The sequence below is a fragment of the Grus americana genome, chromosome 17, assembly GCF_028858705.1.
Source record: "Grus americana isolate bGruAme1 chromosome 17, bGruAme1.mat, whole genome shotgun sequence".
Lineage (NCBI taxonomy): Eukaryota > Metazoa > Chordata > Aves > Gruiformes > Gruidae > Grus > Grus americana.
The window spans coordinates 12,217,695-12,236,505 of record NC_072868.1 but is presented as its reverse complement, the minus strand read 5'-3'; the positions used below and the strand labels follow the sequence as shown (position 1 = coordinate 12,236,505).

Here is an 18,811-nt window from a genome sequence, read left to right as displayed (position 1 = left end):
CACACGCGTTACGGTAGATGCCGCTGCCCGCCCCAGGCTCGCTGCGGGGACAGCGACTTCTAGCGCCGCTAAGACCGAAGCGGGCAGGACACCCAGCTCGCCCCAAAACCAGGCCGCCTTTCCCGCACCGCTCAGCCCCGGGGCGCGCAGGACCGCTCTTTCACAGACTAACGTAACCCTCACGGGAGCGAGCTCTGTCCCGGAGATTCTAGGCTGGGACACAAGAAGTACCGGGACCTCTGTGCACACCCCGGAGCTCGGGGGAAGAGCCGGGCTGAGGGAAGGCTGGAAGGAAACTGCCGCGGGGCGTAGAACGCACTTTCCCGCGCTTTCTCCACAGCGGCGCAGCTGCGCGTGCGCGCGGCGGGGAGCGGCCGGGGGCGGGGCTGGCGCGCGGGCGGCCGTTGGGCGGGGCGGGCTCCCAGCGACGGGGCGGGCTGCGCCTGCGCCGCGGCCGGGCTGTCCCGTCCCGGCGGCTGCCCCGGAGGCTGTCAGCGCCATGCTGCTGCCGGGCTGGGCCGCGCTGGGCGGACGCGCTGTCCCGGTGGCTGTCAGCGCCATGCTACCGCCGTGCTGGGCCGTGCTGAGCGGCCGGCCCCTGTGGAGTCCGGCCCTCCTCCTCAGGCCGGTGCCGGTGGGGGGCCGGCAGCTGCCTTTCTCCACAACCTGCGTGAGGTGCTCTAAGAACAGGCGGCTGAGGCAAAAAAGAATCATTTCGGAAAGGCAACTGGTAAGCTCTAGAGTAAGTCAGCTGTTAGTGTGTAAGGCGGTTCCCTCGCTGGGTGCTGACCTCCCAGGCACGCGTTAGAAATGCTCCTTGCCCGTCTCTCCTCACGGTGGTCAAATATCTGCCCTCGATGTGAGGGACTGTCTTCCTAAAATCTGATTAACTTTATGAATAGTGAGGAAACGAGTCTGCTATGTGGCATTATCGATGTTCAGAGGGGTTGTAGTAGTGGTAAGTGTTCCTCGTGGGCTGAAAGCATGCATAGGTCGAGAAAGCAAAAAGTCCTGCATAGCTTTAAAGCTAAAATATTGGTTTGTTTCTCACTGGTTTTATAGTCTTACGTAGTAGGCAGCTGCCTAACAGACAGGGTTTATGTCAGAGAGACTGCAGAGTCCTCGAACTTCTTCTTAATGTTCCTTTTTTAATTATGCATCTATGGAAAATGTAATTTTCCAATCACCAATAAATCACTTCCCATTTAAAGCAATAATTTCCTGTCTCGCCGTGTGGTGGTGCCAAATACTTTTCTAAAAGATGCTTTTTAAGAAATCACTGGTCATAGTATATCTTTAATTATCAAGAGTTAGGGTGCGTTTTTTTTCAGTTGCTTATCTTGGTATCGTAACACTAATAAGACTCTTTGGGCTATTTAATTAAAATGACCCTTATTGCTCATTCTCATTATGAAGACCCTTAGTAATTCGCAGAATTTGAATGTTACCACAGTCAGGGTTGTGCTTTCTCTTTTCATCCCGATATGTAAACAATTTCACCTACTTGTATGAATGTATTTGTCTAATATTTTCCCTTGGGGATTTCAGCCCACTTTCTAGAGATAGGTAAATATCATAAAACCTATTTTGCTGATAAAAAAAGCTGAAACATAGTACAGTATAATTAGTTTGCCAGAAATCAAATATTAAGTTAATGTCAGAAATAGAGCCAAGATCTGGAATTCTCTTTATGCTATGTTTTTCTTAGCCTTTGAGCAACTGGTTTTGGCATATATTAAGATTTCCTCTGCTTATTATGTTTGCAGGTACTTTCTATTCTTCGTCTTTAATGCTTTTCTTAATTGCTAGAAGATTGAAGTTTCCCTTAACTTCATCAAAGCATGAATCAGTATGAGAATATCCTGCCCACACATGCACTATATCTTTTCTGCAAATTTCAGTTTGGTTTAAAGAAGTAAAAAGTTCATGAGTATGAACACAGTTACTGAGTGATTTTGGCTTATAGTGTGGTAGCTCTCTTGAGCTACCTGTCAGCATTATATAACTATTAAAAGGATACTTTTCCTGTTACTAGTTCCCTAAACGTGAATTTTGCACTATTGGTATCTGAACTGCTCCATTAGGTTATATCAACATACCCTCAGGCTTATACTTTTAAGGGGGTTCTTAAAAAATACTTGAAAAATGAGATCTATTTTTCTCTAGTATTATATTTAGTATGCTGTATTTAGTTGTTCTGTGAATGACATCAGAGTTCTGATTTCTTTATTATTTTTTTGCCGTTGAATGGGACTCATCATGACATAGCAGGTCTGTATATTTCTAAGTTTTGCGGAACAATCAACTTGTTGGAAGATGACCAATAAACTGTACTTAAAGGGTACAAAATCCATCCTTGTTACAGACACGCTATTTTGTGGATCACCGGAAAGTGCGTGTGGTTGGAGGGCAAGGAGGAGGAGGGGGTCATTCTTTTTATAGTGAACCCAGAAAAATATTTGGAGGTCCTGATGGAGGAAATGGAGGTGATGGGGGTCATGTCATTTTGAAAGGTAAAACTCACTAAATCTGTTTTGTTTCATGTTGTCTTATTGCTTAACACCCTACTCCCCCAGTAAAAACAACCCTACATGTACAGTGGGAGATGGTAAATGTAAATGTCAAAAATGTTAAAATGGCTATTTCTGTATAAGATGTTATTGCTTTTTAAGCTTTGTCCTGAGCTGTGGTAACAGGGACATAAATGACACTGACAACCTTAGAAAGCATTTTGAAGATATTTTGCACACATTTTAGTGGCTGGTGCCTGACTATGTTACAACAAGGCTGGGATGTGATCAGATTTTACTCTTAAGATGGATAAGCTGCTTCTGCCACCACCCGGCTGCAAAATCTGCTAATCTAGCAAATTAATTTTCCAGAGTATTTTGTAATGGTTGGGTTTGGAATGACCACTTAATGAAGTGCATGGTTAATAAACCTAAGCAGATAAGTAAAGGCAGCTAAGCTTCATCATAACTTACATTATTATTAGTCTTCCCTGATATGTTATTGTTGAGACAGTAAATAGGATATGCATTCATACAATATCAAAAAGAGAAAGAACAGTCAAGAGGTTGCTCTTCTGTGCCAGTTCTACTAAAACAATGTGTTTAAAATATACATATTTTGCTTTACAGCTGACCAGCAAATGAAATCACTTTCTTCAGTCCTCCCGTTCTATCAGGGTTTTCATGGAGAGAGAGGAGGAAGCAAAAACTGTTATGGAGCTAATGGTGCATACACGTATGTTAAAGTAGGTAAATTAAAGTTGCATGTTAGTGTGTTAGCTTTGTATTAACATTGCTGATTTTCAAGCTGGATGACCTTATTGTGAGAAAATCTCATGTGTGTTTTTTCAGGTAGCCTTCTGTGCTGTCTCTGCTGAGACAGGGCTGGTTGGCACGCAGACAGATCAAGCTGCTTTTAATTGTTTATAAAACGTAGGCTTCTTTGGAAGGTTCATCTGGCCAAAACAAATACGCTTCTGATTTGCTTTACTTTTAGGGGTCATACGCCCAGAGCAATCACAACACAGAAGTTCTTAAGTAGGAGCAGACTTTTTTCTTTCATACCTTTTTTTTCTCTTCAACATGTCTGTTTTGGTGCACAACTACAGTATGTTTCTTACTGTGCTTAGGCTTCTTTGCATAAAAGGTGAGAAAGAGGGTTATGGTACTGTTAACATTTTAATGAAGTGTAAATATCTGACAGTGCCATTTGGGTCCAGAAAGTGAGTGTCGCGAAGTGCACTTCTCTTTCTGCGTTCCTTAGCTTGAGAATATGGAGGAGTGATTTTCAACAAATCTCAAATGAGCGGGTAAAGGATCTGCTGAAGACAGCTCTTCTGCAGGGTTTGAGCTTCAGTGTAATGCTTGCATGTCTCTCCACTTTAAGGTCCCTGTAGGTACATTGGTTAAGGAGGATGGGAAAGTTGTGGCTGACCTCACTCAGCATGGTGAAGAGTATGTTGCAGCTTATGGAGGAGCTGGAGGGAAAGGTAATCGCTTTTTTCTTTCCAATGAAAACCGAGCTCCAACATTATTTACTCCAGGAGAGCCAGGTCAGGAAAGGGTCCTTCATCTGGAACTCAAGACAACAGCTCATGCAGGATTGGTGAGTGTTGCTGTCATTCTTCAACTTCCTTATAGTTGTAGGATGACACTTGACTGACTGAAGAAATAATGTTTGATAACATTTTTGTTAGCCTTTTGGCTTGCTTGTTTAGAGATGCAACTTGATGCTTTCTTGCTGTTACTTGGTAAGGGTGTCCGAAGTAATTTGCAGAGCTGTCGCTCTCTTGGTACTTGACGTCATCCTACTTTTGCTAAAATCAAAACTATATATAGAAAAGCAATGTGCAAGATTCATCAGCAGTAAGACTCACTGATGATGTACAGCAGGTTTTGTCTGCTCGTTCTGCAGATGAACAGTAGAGTATGGAGAGTTCTTCTGAATTAATTTCTGTTTTCTTGGTTTAAAAAAAAAGAAAATTGATAAAGTTCAAATCATCTTCTATTTCATCCTTATATTTCTCTTTTTACAGATATTAAGCATTTGACTTTGTTAGTTTCAGGTTTAGCATCCTCTGAAATGAAAATGCTATTTAGACACGAATGTTAAGTCAATTTAGGGCTTAAGCTGTCTTCACTTTTAAGTAGGGAAATGTTTTAATACCAGCTGGTAAAGCAGTTAAAATTATGCTTTGCTGCAAAGAGTTCTTGCTGTAGTTCAACAACTGCAGAATAACTGTCTGGTCTAGCAGAATTTTGTGAATTTATTTAGAGATTAAGAAAAGCATTGGCACTGGTGGATCAATACACTTAATTCTCTGACCAGCTGGGTGCTCTGGTCCACTTCTCACATTTTGGCACTAATTTGGAAATCTGAGATTAATCTGTTCTGTACGTCACTTCCTCAAGAATTCAGAGTGTCTGACATCAGCAAAAAGTAAAAATTAGGATTTGACCTGCTGTCATCTGGGGATCATTGACCATCTATGCCATCTATGTAGCTATCATATGTCAACTATAGGATATCTCCGAGTAACTTCATTTCTGGGATAGGTTTGTTTAAATTCTTGCCTTCTCCCCAGAAGGCCAAGTTTCAATTTAATTCTTTGGTGTTGTGACTACAAAGAGCTGTAAAATCCCAAACTTGTGGGCGTTCTGGTTACTTACAGGCCAAACTATGTTACTGAATCAGGAACAAAACCAATTCTGAATTCTTTTGGAAAATAATAAATCAGAGTTAGAAAACACAGATAAAATGGGAAGTGTAGGACAAAGTATCGTAACATTGTTTCAGCGTAAAAGAGATCTTTTGGCTCTGAACAAAGTAAATACTTAGATGGCACAAAAAAGTTAAGGGGATCCTTCTGTTTATCTATCTATTTAACGTTTATGAGAAAATACACATATAAATAAAGCAGGAAGCATGCTAGAAGTTGTTTACCACATCTGCAAAAGCTTACAGGTTTTTTTTTTTTAAATTGGGATTAACCTAAAACTGTGGCTTTAATGGGTCTTTGTATTCCAGGTGGGCTTTCCCAATGCTGGCAAATCATCGCTTTTGAGAGCAATCTCCAGGGCCAAGCCAGCAGTGGCTGCCTACCCTTTCACAACTCTGAATCCCCACGTTGGCATTGTCCACTATCAAGACTATGAACAAGTAGCAGGTACAATTTGTAGTGTGTAGTGTGTACCTTGATGGGAATTTGTGTTACCTGGGTTATTCTTTGAAATGCTGCAGAAGCAAGTTTAGCAGTTCTGTAGAATTCTTGCTAATTCTAAAGAACTTCAAACAATACGATACTGAAAGCCCATTTCACGTTCACTTATATGTGCCCCTAATATCAAACTAGCAATCAGTATTTTGTCTTCACTGGAATGATCTAAATTTAGGGGTTTTAAAAGATAATAGCAGCCAAACTTAACAGGAGGTATGCTTTAATATTGATGCATTGAGATGTAATTCTAAAAGTACTTGCACTGTCCAGTAAAAGACTTAGGGTTGATTTTTGTTTTATTTTGTCGGATATGTTGGATTCACTGTGAAATTTCTTTCCTTTCAGTTGCTGACATTCCTGGCCTAATAAAAGGTGCTCATCAAAACAGGGGCCTCGGGGTGGCCTTCCTGAGGCATATTGAACGCTGCCGCTTTCTCTTGTATGTGGTAGATCTCTCTGTGTCTCAGCCATGGATTCAGCTGCAAGACTTAAAATATGAACTGGAGCAATATAAAAAAGGATCGTCTGAGAGGCCCTGTGTTGTCATCGGGAATAAGATTGACCTTGCTCAGTCCAGGATCAATCTGCCACGCCTTAAAGAACAGACAGATCACCGGGTCATTGCATTGTCTGCGTTGACAGGAGACAACCTAGAGGAACTGTTGCTGCACTTGAGAGAACTGTACGACACTTATGTGAAGACAGAACAATCACGAGGGCAAAGCCCGGTCAAGTGGTAGGAACCAGAACTACTGTGAACTGTACTGGAAAGAGGAAAAAAAAAATATTAGATTTCATCTGTGTGATTTTGGTTTTTTTTTATGGTTTTGTTTTTAAATGCAAGGGGCATAGCATGTGGACTTGTTCTGGACTGCTGCATTGGAAAGGTTTTGTTTGTTTGGTCGCCTTTGAGGTGCCTGAAGTGTTTCACAACAAAATTTGAAAATTGTAATCATGATGGGTGTTGAATGGGAAACCTGGATCTTGTTTGGCATTAGATAGTTCATTATGGAATGAAGAGAATGCTATCTAGTAGAAATGACTGAAATTCAGCATCTGCAGGAGATGCTGGCTTGCTTTCTGAATCAGAGTGAAGTGACTTCTCAATTTTCACTAATCAAAAATTCTAAAATAGAAATAAGGTAGTCCCCGTTTATCAGTGTTTATACCATAACCACTTTCAGTCATCTTCTCTTAAACTTTTCTCCTGTTATGGTTTTTTTTTTTTTCCAGAGGGCACACAGCTGCTCAGTGTTTTTAGTGAGGAGAAGCATGAAACAGCTGCAAATAATGATTGAAATTATTTTCTCATTAGTATAAATAATTAACTATCTTTAAATACTGGCAGCAGCTAAGTAGCTGTATAAACTAGCTAGGAACAGTCATTTGAGATTCACTTCTGAGTTCTTCTCCAGTTTCCTTGTGGAATTTCAAGCAATGTTCTGAGAAATCCTATGCTTATCCTAAATAAAAGAAAAATCTAACTCTTTGCCCCACCCCCTTTTTTTTTACTATGTAATTTTGTGGACAGTGTTCTTAAATTTTATCCTCTAGGAATGCAGAAATCTTAGTGGGTGTTTGCCCTCTCATGCTGAAGAAAGAGCTGCTTCTGTGTACTCTGGTTATTTTCTGTGTAAAAGATTCTTATCTTGGTAGTATGTTTTGATAAACTTTGATTTTTCGCTATTAAGCTTTTTCATAAGGGACCCTAACGGGCTTGTGGAGTGCTGAGACACAAATACTTCAGTAGTCAAGAGAAACAATTGTTCTTGAGCCTTTACTTATGTTTGTTTATTTTTAAAGCAGATTAACTTTGTGTTCCAAACCAGTAGTCTGGAATTACAGACCTTGCACATGCTTTTTCACATCAATGAAGTACAAAGTAAACTCATCGGCACCATCATAAAAGAGAAGATGTGATGTTTGTAAACTTGGCTTTGTTTTTTCAGGAAATATATTGGTTAAGGTTTAAGAACAGTTCAGTGCATTATAGAACATGCACCTATCGCTTGTCTTTGGTTAAGCTTTGTTAGCTTACAAATAAGGATTTTGTTATGTTTAAACTAAAATTGGCTATTTTCTGCTGTATCAGCAGTAGTAGGAATTACTCGGTGGGTTTAAAAAAAAAAAATCATCTGTAGCCTCTAACTGCTTCTTCCTATACACTACAGAGAAGGTGTTAATTCTCTCTGCTTTAGTCACTTTCCACATTTTGTTTGATTTCATCTCTGATACTCTAAGGCTTCTGAATGGTGCTGGCTTTCTCAGCTTCCATGGATGATGGACTTTTTTTCCCTGACTGCCTGTGACTGGAAAGGGGTGGTCTTGTTCAATCTCTAAATTAAAGCTCAACTCACACCCTCCTGCTGTGTCAGTGTTAGGATCAGCTCTGTGATTGTGATTATGAATCAGAACTAACTTTACCTGTATAAGAAAGAAAATGCATACCCCTTCTTAAAAGCAGCAGGTTTTTATTCCGAAAAAGTGCAAGGTTGACTCAAATGCCTGAATTAATAAATAAAAATACGGGCAAAATAGGTAATTACCTCTTCTAAATTCACATTCTGAGTATTTCTATCTGTGATCAGGTGTGGAAAGTCATCTATGCATTATAAGCAGTGATACTGGTGTAAATACGGTCAGAAAAAAATGAAAACAAATATTAAATCCCAAAGTCACTCTCATGTTTTGTTTCATATTTGCTTCATCCCTGGGATTTGCCAGACTGAATTAGGTAGAAATTAATAGTTCCGTCCTGTTTCGTTTTGTGCAGCATTTTAAGGCTTCACTGTTGTATTTCCTTCTATTGCTACATGTTTTTCAGCCATATTTAATAAAACCAGAAGATTGCCTGAACACAAAAGCTGGTGCAGATTCTTTGCAGAACATTTGATACCTGCAAATACTTTGTGCTCTCTCTGACTGTATTTTAGTCTTTGGCAGTCTTTGTGAGTGACACAAGCTATTTTAAAAGCCTCTGTACTCAAAGGCGCTTTCACCCTTACTTCCTGGAGCTCATGCAATCTCAGTTCTTGGAGTGGAAAGTGTTTTGTGTACTGATGTGCAAAAAGCACAGCGGGTTGCTAGATAGCTTAACAGAATGTCCTATTGATCATGTAATTGGTTTCTTTGTTCTTAACATTTTGGCCACTAGTATGAAGTTCCTAACCACATGCTTACAGGGTTCAAAGGGGCTTTACAGGAGCACGTACTTCTTCATCTGTGGATGAAAAGTGCCAAATAGCTCCAGCTTTAGTGCTGGAACAACTGTTTGTAGGAGCTTGAACTTACTGTAGTCAATATATATCTATACCAAACCAAGTAACCTCATGGTAGAGGTCCCTATGTTCATGCTAGACAAAAAGAGTGGCTGTGTGTGGCTCACCACAATACAGAGTTCATAGCCTGGGTCACAGTTCTCCATAGTGCTCCTTCAGTATTCGCACGATCCCATTCTAATTATGAGATACAGAACTGAGGGGTAACCTCTGGTTCTGCTGAAAATAAGTTATTTACAAAGGAAACTCATTTTACATCTAGGAACAGAGAAGAAAAAATAATCAGGTTAAGAGAGAGTGATACATTGTTTCAGAGAGGAATGATGTGCTATAAGATTTCTTCCCACTTTTTTTGACTGGGGTTGGGCTGGGTGGGCTTTGTTTTGGTTTAGGTTTTGGTGGCTTTCTTCTGCCTGACTTTCCCTAACTAGCTGTTGCTTTTCTCTGCTGAAACCTTTGATGTTGTCCTTGATTTTCAAGTTGACAAGAGGAGGGAGATGGGGGATTCTATTTTTCATTCTGACAATAAGCCTTATTTTAATGTGAATTGAAGTCCAGTCTATTTTGTATTTCCTAGAGAAGCTTGAGCCATAATTTTGTTTAGCACTTTGCAGTTCTAGTACTCATCTTTTAATACATCTTTTAGTACATGATTACAAGAGTATTTTAGTGCTAATTGTAGTGGGGTTTTTTAATATTTATTTGCAATCCTTTCCCCCTTTGTAGGTTCCTGGAAAGTGTAGGTGGTATCAACTGAACAAAAAAAGAAAATGACATGTTAATGTAAAAACAAGCATTAAAAAGGACCACACTTTTTAAACATACAGATATTGAGAACTCATTGCAGTACATCAACTAAAACATTGAATCAGTGTGTTTAAGCATGGTATATTTTGCAATCTGCTTTACTTACATGGTTTTGCAAAGCACTCTTTTTTGGTATCACATAATATTTTTTTGAGGTGAATCAGAACATGTTTGCAATGAATTGAACTGATAGCAATAAAAATGAGACCCTCGCTGAACTGGGTGGTTCTGCTCTGCTGCAGCGCCATGCTGGGAAGAGAGCAAGACCTGCCACCACCGTGCTTCCAGTAATGGGGGTACTGTGCAGACAGTGCTGCTCGGGGTCTCAGCACTGGGCAGGAGGTGAGGGCAAAGCACCAGATGCTTTGTAATGTCTCTCTGTATTCATTCCGATGAGATTTATGCTTAGAGTCGTGATATTAAAGTAGCGGTAGGTCAGCAGTTGCTCAAATGCAATGAAAAGCGAAGGCTGCTGGACATGTCGGATCTCACTTGGTTTCTGTTTCCATTGCAAGGGAAATTTCTTTCACTATTGTATGTATATTTATTAAGCCTCTTCATAGTGATTTTTATTTTTAAGTAAATTTGTGGTAAGTGAATAGGTACTCTTACTTGAACAAGTTTAAAAACTCATAACCTGTTGTTTTTAAATATTGATCCAAATTACAGAATTATGGGAATGCTGTGAACCAGAGATGCTATGGCTAGTAGAATGGGACCTTGCCGTAGCTTACACGTTTGTACAAGTTACTGGGTACAGAACACCAATCTAACTTCTTTGCTGTCTTGTTTTCCACAGAATGTTGCTAACTGGGCTCATTGGCCAATACCTGTAGTGTAAGGTGAATGTTGGGACCAGAGATTAGGTGTGTTGCAGGTGTGCAGCTTAATGAGTTACTAATTGAATGGCAGGTGGAACATAAATAGGGAGCAGACAGGCTGCTGGAATGCTAATGTGTTGTTTGAACTGTTAACTCTGCAATGGAAATTAAAAGGCAATGAATATATGCTTCATCTTTCTACGAATATCATTGTGTAAAAATGGATTTTTACTAGTAGCAAGATTACCTTCACTTTGGGAGCTGTTATTTTTGGGGACACCATAGCCCATAATCTGGAGATCGTTGTATTCCCTGTTAGTTATGAGAGATGAGGCGTTTTGGGAGAGGTAGTACATTGTACAGTGTGTGGGGGGAGAATAGGTAAGTTTGGAGCTCAGCATTTCTTCCATTGATCTACAGTCCTGTTGTTCCTGTGAAAGTTATGTTTTGGTTTTGGACCATTTCCATTAATAACGAAGTTCATCACCATTGTGAAAATGGGTTTGATATAAATTAAAACTTTGTCCTGATATTGCTAAACTTCATCCCAACATTGATGTGTGCCTCGCCTTTAAAGAACAGTTTTGTTTTCTTCTGTTTGTCTTCCATACCGCAGTTTCCAGTGCTGGTCCCCATTAAGAAGTTTCCCCATCTTGTTAAATAGGGATTAATTGTGCCTGCACTACAGAGGTCTGGAAAGACTGGCGTTATTAATATTTGAGGGGAGGTTATAGATGTGTGCCAATAATGATAAGGGATGATTTTGCAACTCTTGATAATAGAACAAAGCTACTTTCAGGCTGCACTCTCGATTTTTATCTATGCGGTTCTGAAATTTATTATGTGGTATGTGCCCATTTTTCTGAGACATAAAACATAGCTGGTAGGACAAAGGCAGGGAGATTTTTATCAACCTTGTTTTAATATTGAGATTGTGTTTGTCCTTCATTTTCTCACTGAGAGTAATTTTTCATCTCCTCTTTCCTGATTGAAATAGAATTGTCCAAGGAGGCCTTAATAGCATCCGATTTTTTTATCCAGAGGGTTGTTTTTTTTTTCTCTGCCCTTATTTATATGAAATAGCGCTTTGACTCCTTGAAGTGTGCGTTCCTTGGTTAAACTCTATTCTTTGCTTACTACTATACTGTAACATCACCAAGGTGGAAGTATTTTATATATTACACCTGTATTTCTTGAATGATGAGTGAAGACAAAAGACCAGCCCTACTACTAAACCATATAATTATGGATTAATAACTAACTCATGCCTGCACGCTCAATTTCAGTGAGAGGTAATGGGTATGGCTGGTTACTTTGTTGCAATCCTTTTTATTCTGGTAACATTCCATTAATTTTAATTGGAGTCACTCTGGCATGATGCTGTGCTGACCCAGGCCCAGGTTGGTTTGGTTTTTTGTTTTTTGTTTTTTTTTTTTTTTTTAAACTTGAATGCAGTATTGCAGTATATTCAAATGCTGTTATTTTATGTCATGGTTATTAGTAAAATAAAGACACAAAACATGAAGAGCTTTGTGCTTATTCACATATGCTGAAAAATGTTTTATACAGACTAAATCACTTTTTAAAATGCAGGCTTTAGAAATGCACTTAGATCCAGACTTATTAACACTGATTGAAAAGCAGGACTAAAAACTGACTGCAGAACAAGTCCTCTTTTGTTATTCAAATGCTCAGTAGGTGCTTCTTTGTCTTTGTAACTGGAGAAATCGATAGTCAATTAATCTGTAGGTAAGAGTCAATATTTTAGAAAACTTCTATGGTTTGAGATCAATTTTAGCATATGGAAAAGCTTAGTCATAGTTTTAAAGATTTCTTGTTTGAATCATGACATTTGGCTCCTCAGTGCTTAATTACCATTGAGATTGGAACATCACTGTTTTCCAAAGACATGTGAATCCCCACCCAGTGCGTCCTTTGTACACACGCTAATCAACCATTGATAGAAGTTAGCTATTCACTGGCTAAATCTAGATAAATTAATCTTCCACCAAAAGTGGAAAATGCTTATGAAGAAAAATATTTGCATGAGGCAATGTAATTGCTAAAACACTGGTTGTCAAGAAGACATCTGTGATATTACAGATGAAGTATCCATATTTTGATTATCTTATTCATGAAATCATACCGTTCTGTGGCCATTCATTTCCTGTTGTTTTCCTGTGTTACAAATCAGGAAGATGGGTTTGGGCAGCTAGTTTGCCTTGTCCAGACAGGACACACATTTATCACATTTAAAAAATAACCTGGTAAAAGGTCATCATATTAAATCAACATTTTTTTACTGCATTATTTTAGAAAATGTTTATTTTCTTCATTTACCCACCCCCACACCAGACATGTAATGGCAGTTTAAAACAGTAGTTCAACTAAACAATTACTGGGACAGTGAGCTCTGTCTAGAAAAACAAAAGCTGGCAACATTTAATAACTTCAGTGCCAGAAGTTGTGGGTTTGAAGCTTGCCCATCTATGCTACGGGTTAAGTCCCATTCTAGATGTGCAAGGTCCTTATGGCCCCTGAACTATAGATGTAAAAAAGGTATTTTAGTTTAAGCTAACTCATCTCTGTTGCTGTATCAACTGGAATTTTCTAGCTTCATTAACTAATTTATTGCCATTAGGAAAATGGCTTTGAGGGATGAAAATTTTCTGTGGTTTACATCATATCTTTTTTCTTTTTTTTTTTCCAATATTACAATACCTTATGTTTGAGAGTGATTTATTAACCTTCTTTCACTGGTAGAAATGGAATTGCAGGAGGCTGAGGTCTAAATCTAGCCAGGCTGGGAAAAGCCTACAACACAGTGAATTTTAGAAATTTTGAATTTAAACATCTGTCTAGATTTGGACCCCAGTGACTTGCACAGTCACATAGGAAATCTGTGGCAAGGCAAAGATCCTGGAATTTGAAAAAAATTGAGTGTAGTGCTAGTCCTGTAACACTACTATTTTTATTCGAGGTGCCTTGTACAAGCATAACTTACAGCTAACCATGTGTGTCACATTTGCATTTGTAGCTTCAAAGTACTTCACCTAAATGTGTGCAAAGAAGCGCAGAAATGCACGACTCACGGAAGAGATGCCCAGCTCAGTGTGCTGCTTCCTATCTGCCCTCCACAAAATCCTCCAGTATCCATTTTACCCCCTTCATGGCATCACAACCTGTCTCAGCGTTGAGGAGCTTTCCGTGAGCCAACTCCAGAGCCCTCCTTTTTTTTTTTTTTCCCAAGGCATTCAGGATTTTTTTCCCCCACAGTAAATAAAACTTGATTCGTGGATGAATAACAAAAATTGCCACATGAAGCATGTACAGTTTATTAACTGGTGCTGCTAATTCATGTAAATTATCACTAATTAAATGTGCTAAAGATAGTGGGTTTTTAATGCTTATTAAATGTGTCGAAGTGGCTTATGAAACCGATCCCACAGAACAGTTCTAGAATTGTATATTAAGACTAAATTAAGTTAGTGCTACAGAAGGTAATTTCCTAATGTATTTAGTCTGGAACAAAACCAATAATACATTTAACTAAGCAGCTCACTTGATGAATGAGTGCACAGTTGGAAATTTGCTTTCAGTGAATATTCAAGCTAAAAAATAGCTATATTCCCGCTTTCATGCTAGTAAAGCCTAAGTGCTTATATATTAATGGAGAAAATAATTGCAGAATGGAGAAATGGAGAAAATAATTGGTCACAAATGTAATTGAATAAAGAAGGAGCTCATTCAGATTTTCTCAGAAAATATTTTATGCTTGTTCTTGTCTTTGATAGCTAATATACCTGTTTTTCTAAGGCAGTTTGATAGATCCTGTCAGCACACAAATACCTCTTCAGAGATTATTGTACAAGTTGCATTTAGGCTAACTAAAGTTCATGTTTTGTGTCGCTTCGGTGTGGAGGAGGCAATTCTGTTGTATTACCTGCTGATCCGATCACTTGTCATGCCACAGTTGTGAGTGATTAATATTGATGAGAAATTTTCCCTATTTATAAATTGTGCTTGAAAGGCACTCTACTGAAGTGATGCATAGCAAATAGTGCTCAGTGAATTAATTGGTGAGGTGAAAACATGGTTATTAAGATGAGTTGATCATAATGGCCTTAAATAGTTGATTTCCCTGATAGTTGTCTGTTTGTGCTTTGGCCGGGGCAACCTCTCAGGAGAGGAGAGGAGTGAAGGAAGGTAGTGTTGATAGGTTTTTTTGAAGGAAAGTACTATAAAATCCACGTTCTCAGAAACCATTTTTGAGATGGTCACTTTGAAGCAGAGGTCAGGAGTATGTGGGATTTCTGAGGGGGAATTTCTGAGGGATTTCAGCTTTTTAACTTTCTGAAAGAGATGAACTGTTCTGCAGACTTCAGCCTGCATGAGTTCTTCCCGGGGAGAACCTCAGGAAAGATTATGTTGGGTGTTTCAGTCCTTTGCTGAGGTTTTAATTCACTTTGTTGCTGTATACTTGGCAATGACAATCATCCACGCCTGTTTGACTCCAGTCTTTCCCTTACCCTAGAATTAGCTATACATCAGCATTCTTCTGTCTGTAGAGTTCTGTTAAGTGCTTTGCAACCTTCATTTCAATTAAAAGTATTAATGGCAACAACAAAGGATTTTCTTACTTGTTACTTTCATGAAAGCTCTTGAATAACAGCTTAGTTCCTAGTTCTCTGAGCGCCTTACATCGGCTTTATGCAAGTATTACATGTATTATTTTATCCCTGTATGTTTTGAATACAAGCTGTATCAGATATATTAAATAGTGCTTTAGTTGTAATGGTCTATTAAATTTGTGCTTCTTACAGTGTAAATTATTTTCGTAATGGTGGGTAATTGCTCTGCTTTGTCAATCCGTCATCAATTCATGAACGCTGCAGGGTGTACATGCAACCTCATGTTCAAGGAATTATATATGCAACTCCCATTATTGTTTGTTGTTCAATAAACAGCTTCTAATGACTAAAGCTGTGTGTGAGCTGTTACTTAACGGCTAAAAAATTTGCCAGAATTGTCATTGCCCTTCTAGCAGAGAGCTTGTTGTTTGTGAACGCTCAGAGATATTTTGAATGAGATTATTAACTACTTTGCAATCAGTTTTCCTTCAGTGTTAATCGTGCTGCTAAATCCTAGGATATTGTGTTAAAAATCATTCAAAAGTCAGTGTGGCGTCACAGATGCGTTTTTGTGCTTAAAAGAACAGATGCCTAAGCTGTGGGCACAATCTGCCTGTAAAACCTCTATTTTTTTATGAATTGTGCCTTTACGTGCACAGGAGGGATACTTGTGATGTTTGTACGCACACCTTCATGCCCTCTTCTTGCCATCTCTAATATATAACCATTGCGTGTTACGGCAGGGAGCCCTAGGAGTTATTGACAGGTATTTGATGTGTAAGAAAAGCCTTTATGACACAACAAAAAGTCCTGCTTGGTGCATCTGAGTCATTTAAAAACTTGTTTGGGGTTGTAGAATTTTACAAATGGGAAAATAACAGTCCTGTTCTTCCCCCACAAATGTGCGTGCATAGCTCTACCTATAATGGTTGGTAATTGGATTAAATATTAGTTCCCTTTTGTACCCAGACTGTGCAAGCAGCCTGTAAATTATGGAGTAAAAATGTGGGGCTTGTAAATACCTAGTAATAAGTAATGCTCATGCATCCTGAACTATAGCAATAAAAATGATGCTGATTTAATGAGTCATCAGCATTCCTGAGCTCACAACAAGAGGTTTAGGGACAGACCTGGGGTTTTTTTGCCTTTGAGGTATGTACAAGTCTTTCCCAGGTAGCAGTTGGGTTTGTTGAAGTGAATGCCAATGATAGTTTTATATCTCGATAAAATGATGGTACTGGGTAATAGATAATACCTTTCACCCTGCAGAATTCCTAGTTGTTTTTCTAAGCCCTAAATTCCTTTATCTTGCAAATACAACTATATTGGCAGAAATGTATGTTGTGCAATGGTAAGGAGGAAAGGAGGAGATTTAAGTTAAGGGTACACAGAAGTGCTGTGAGTTCCCTACTATCCATGGGGACTTCTGTGAAATCTTGCATGAAAGGCTAGGTTTGTGGTGTTAGAAATCGAGAGCGTTTTTCCCTTCTGTGGCACTTATCCAGGGCGGCCAGCAAAGTGTTTTTATTCTTGTCTGCAATTCCCACATCAGAAGTAAAGATAATAATACTCCTTATTGAGTTCCATCTGTTTGCAGAATGAGTTCTGTGGAGTGGAGGAGGTCTCTTTCAAGACCATTTCTATACTGCAAAGTTGTGCTGGCATCACTGCATGGGAGCTGAGGTTATGAAAAATTAATCCTCCCTCACAGAAATCATGTTGTTAAACTTCTTTCTAGCAAGGATACTAACCTACTGTCTTTCCATCCTAGTTCTGCTATGAAAATGAACATTCATTTACAAACACGGAAGGAAAACCATTAGCATTCTTTCAAATCAAAATATAATCACATCTTCCCGATTTCAAAGCCCATCCCTCTCAGCAAATGTCATTAATTATCCCAGACAGGTGTTTTTCAACAAAAGCTCCTTCTTGCGTTCTCTCTTCTTCTCTAGCCTCCTATTTGAGCTAATGAAGCTGCAGAGATGTCTCTGGAACAATGAAGCAATTTATATAACTGCAGGTTGGAGAGAACAAATAAGGAATGGTAATTGAAGAAGGGCGCTGAAAAGAGGCGGTGGGAGCAAAGTTCCTCTCTCTGTGTAAAGAGATCTCTCATTATTGGTGATTAGGGAGGAAGCATTACAGAGCCAAAAAGAAAGTAGCTGTGCTGAAAAATGTTCTTTGATAGTTTACTGATATGCAGACGCTGCTCTATGGAAGGACCACAGACCTCGTTACGGTGGCCTTGATGTCCCCGAGTTAATGACATGTAGGTTTGTATGCAGAGAAGGGAACTGGCATTACCTCTGCACAGGTCTTATGGTAAGTCACTTAGCCTGTTTCTTTAAAAAGCTCCTGGGTATGATTTACAGCTGCATGAAGGTTGTTTACTAACACTCCGTGCATAAATTGGACACTTGTCTATGGAAATAGCTGGGTTTCTTTTCAGTGTGGAAGCCTATGTGCTTCCACAAATATTTGATGCATATTCATAATTATAGCAAGTTGTCTTTCATGGTCTTTGCAAACATGTTTTTTTATCTCTGGACAATAGGAATGGGGCATTTTTTTAGCAGGTATGGTAGCAAAAATATATATATAGGTGTTTTGCTAGGCTAGTTGACAAGAAGCCCTACCTTGTCTATTGGTAATGCGTTTTCACATTTCGTATTTGATTATGCCTGGTAGCTCCCTAGTCCCTGCCTCTTCCAAATGCATATAGACCTTTATATTGTGAACACTAAAAATCAGCAGAATTCAAATATTCTTTTAAGCATATTTGCATTAGTCATCAGCTCCTCTGGAACTTCAAACCAGCTCATAATGTTTTCAGTATGAAACCCAGGCTCAGGTGTGACCTCACATCCAGACATAAGTAGTTATTTTTCTTTTTTATTTGGCAAGGCAAGAGCTCTTATTTCAGAAAGTAATGTAAGTATCTTCCCTGCAAAATCCACCAATGAATAAAATTACTTTCAGCCAAGTTTAGGTAATTCTGCCCATATGGAGGTCAGAGACCATAAAAATACTGTGTGAAAGGCTTACGGTGAAATGTGTCCGTTGCCTCACTCTTTGGGAAAGGACTTTAAGACCAACAATGCATTCTGAAAGCTCAGAGAAAAGTACCATTAGGACTTTAAATTATACAGAAATATACTGATGGCATTAGTGGGACTCTGAGAAAACATGGTGCTTGTACGGATGGCATGTGCACTTCAGTGTAGGTACATCACGGGCTTATGGATCACTGAGAGCAAACCAATCTCCACTGACTCCCTGGGAGTATCATGAATTCTATGAGTCTCTTAAAACTGCGTATTTGGTTACAGCTTTAGCTCTTTGACTGTGTGAACATGTGAAAGAAAGGAATTCCTAGCCCATATGCTTGCAAAGTCACCTTGAAATTTAAAGCTGGGCTCATCATTTTTGAACAAAGTTACTACCGATGGATGTAGGGGAAAACCTGCTGTTTGCCTTCTGTACATAAATACTTAATCATAAGCTAAGAATTTGAGATTGGAGGGTCAGACTATCTGGAAAAAG

The 18,811-nt window shown here is 39.2% G+C and overlaps 1 protein-coding gene across 1 annotated transcript; it reads left to right on the top strand.

Annotated features, from left to right (window-relative positions):
* Window positions 1–453: 453 nt before the first annotated feature.
* MTG2 (mitochondrial ribosome associated GTPase 2) lies at window positions 454–8,580 on the top strand. The gene is made up of 6 exons (XM_054845922.1): window positions 454–730; window positions 2,366–2,513; window positions 3,141–3,256; window positions 3,898–4,116; window positions 5,539–5,677; window positions 6,074–8,580. The coding sequence occupies exons 1-6, from the start codon at window positions 500–502 to the stop codon at window positions 6,466–6,468; spliced, it is 1,248 nt and encodes a 415-aa protein (XP_054701897.1). The 5' UTR covers window positions 454–499; the 3' UTR covers window positions 6,469–8,580.
* The last annotated feature ends 10,231 nt before the right edge of the window (window positions 8,581–18,811 follow it).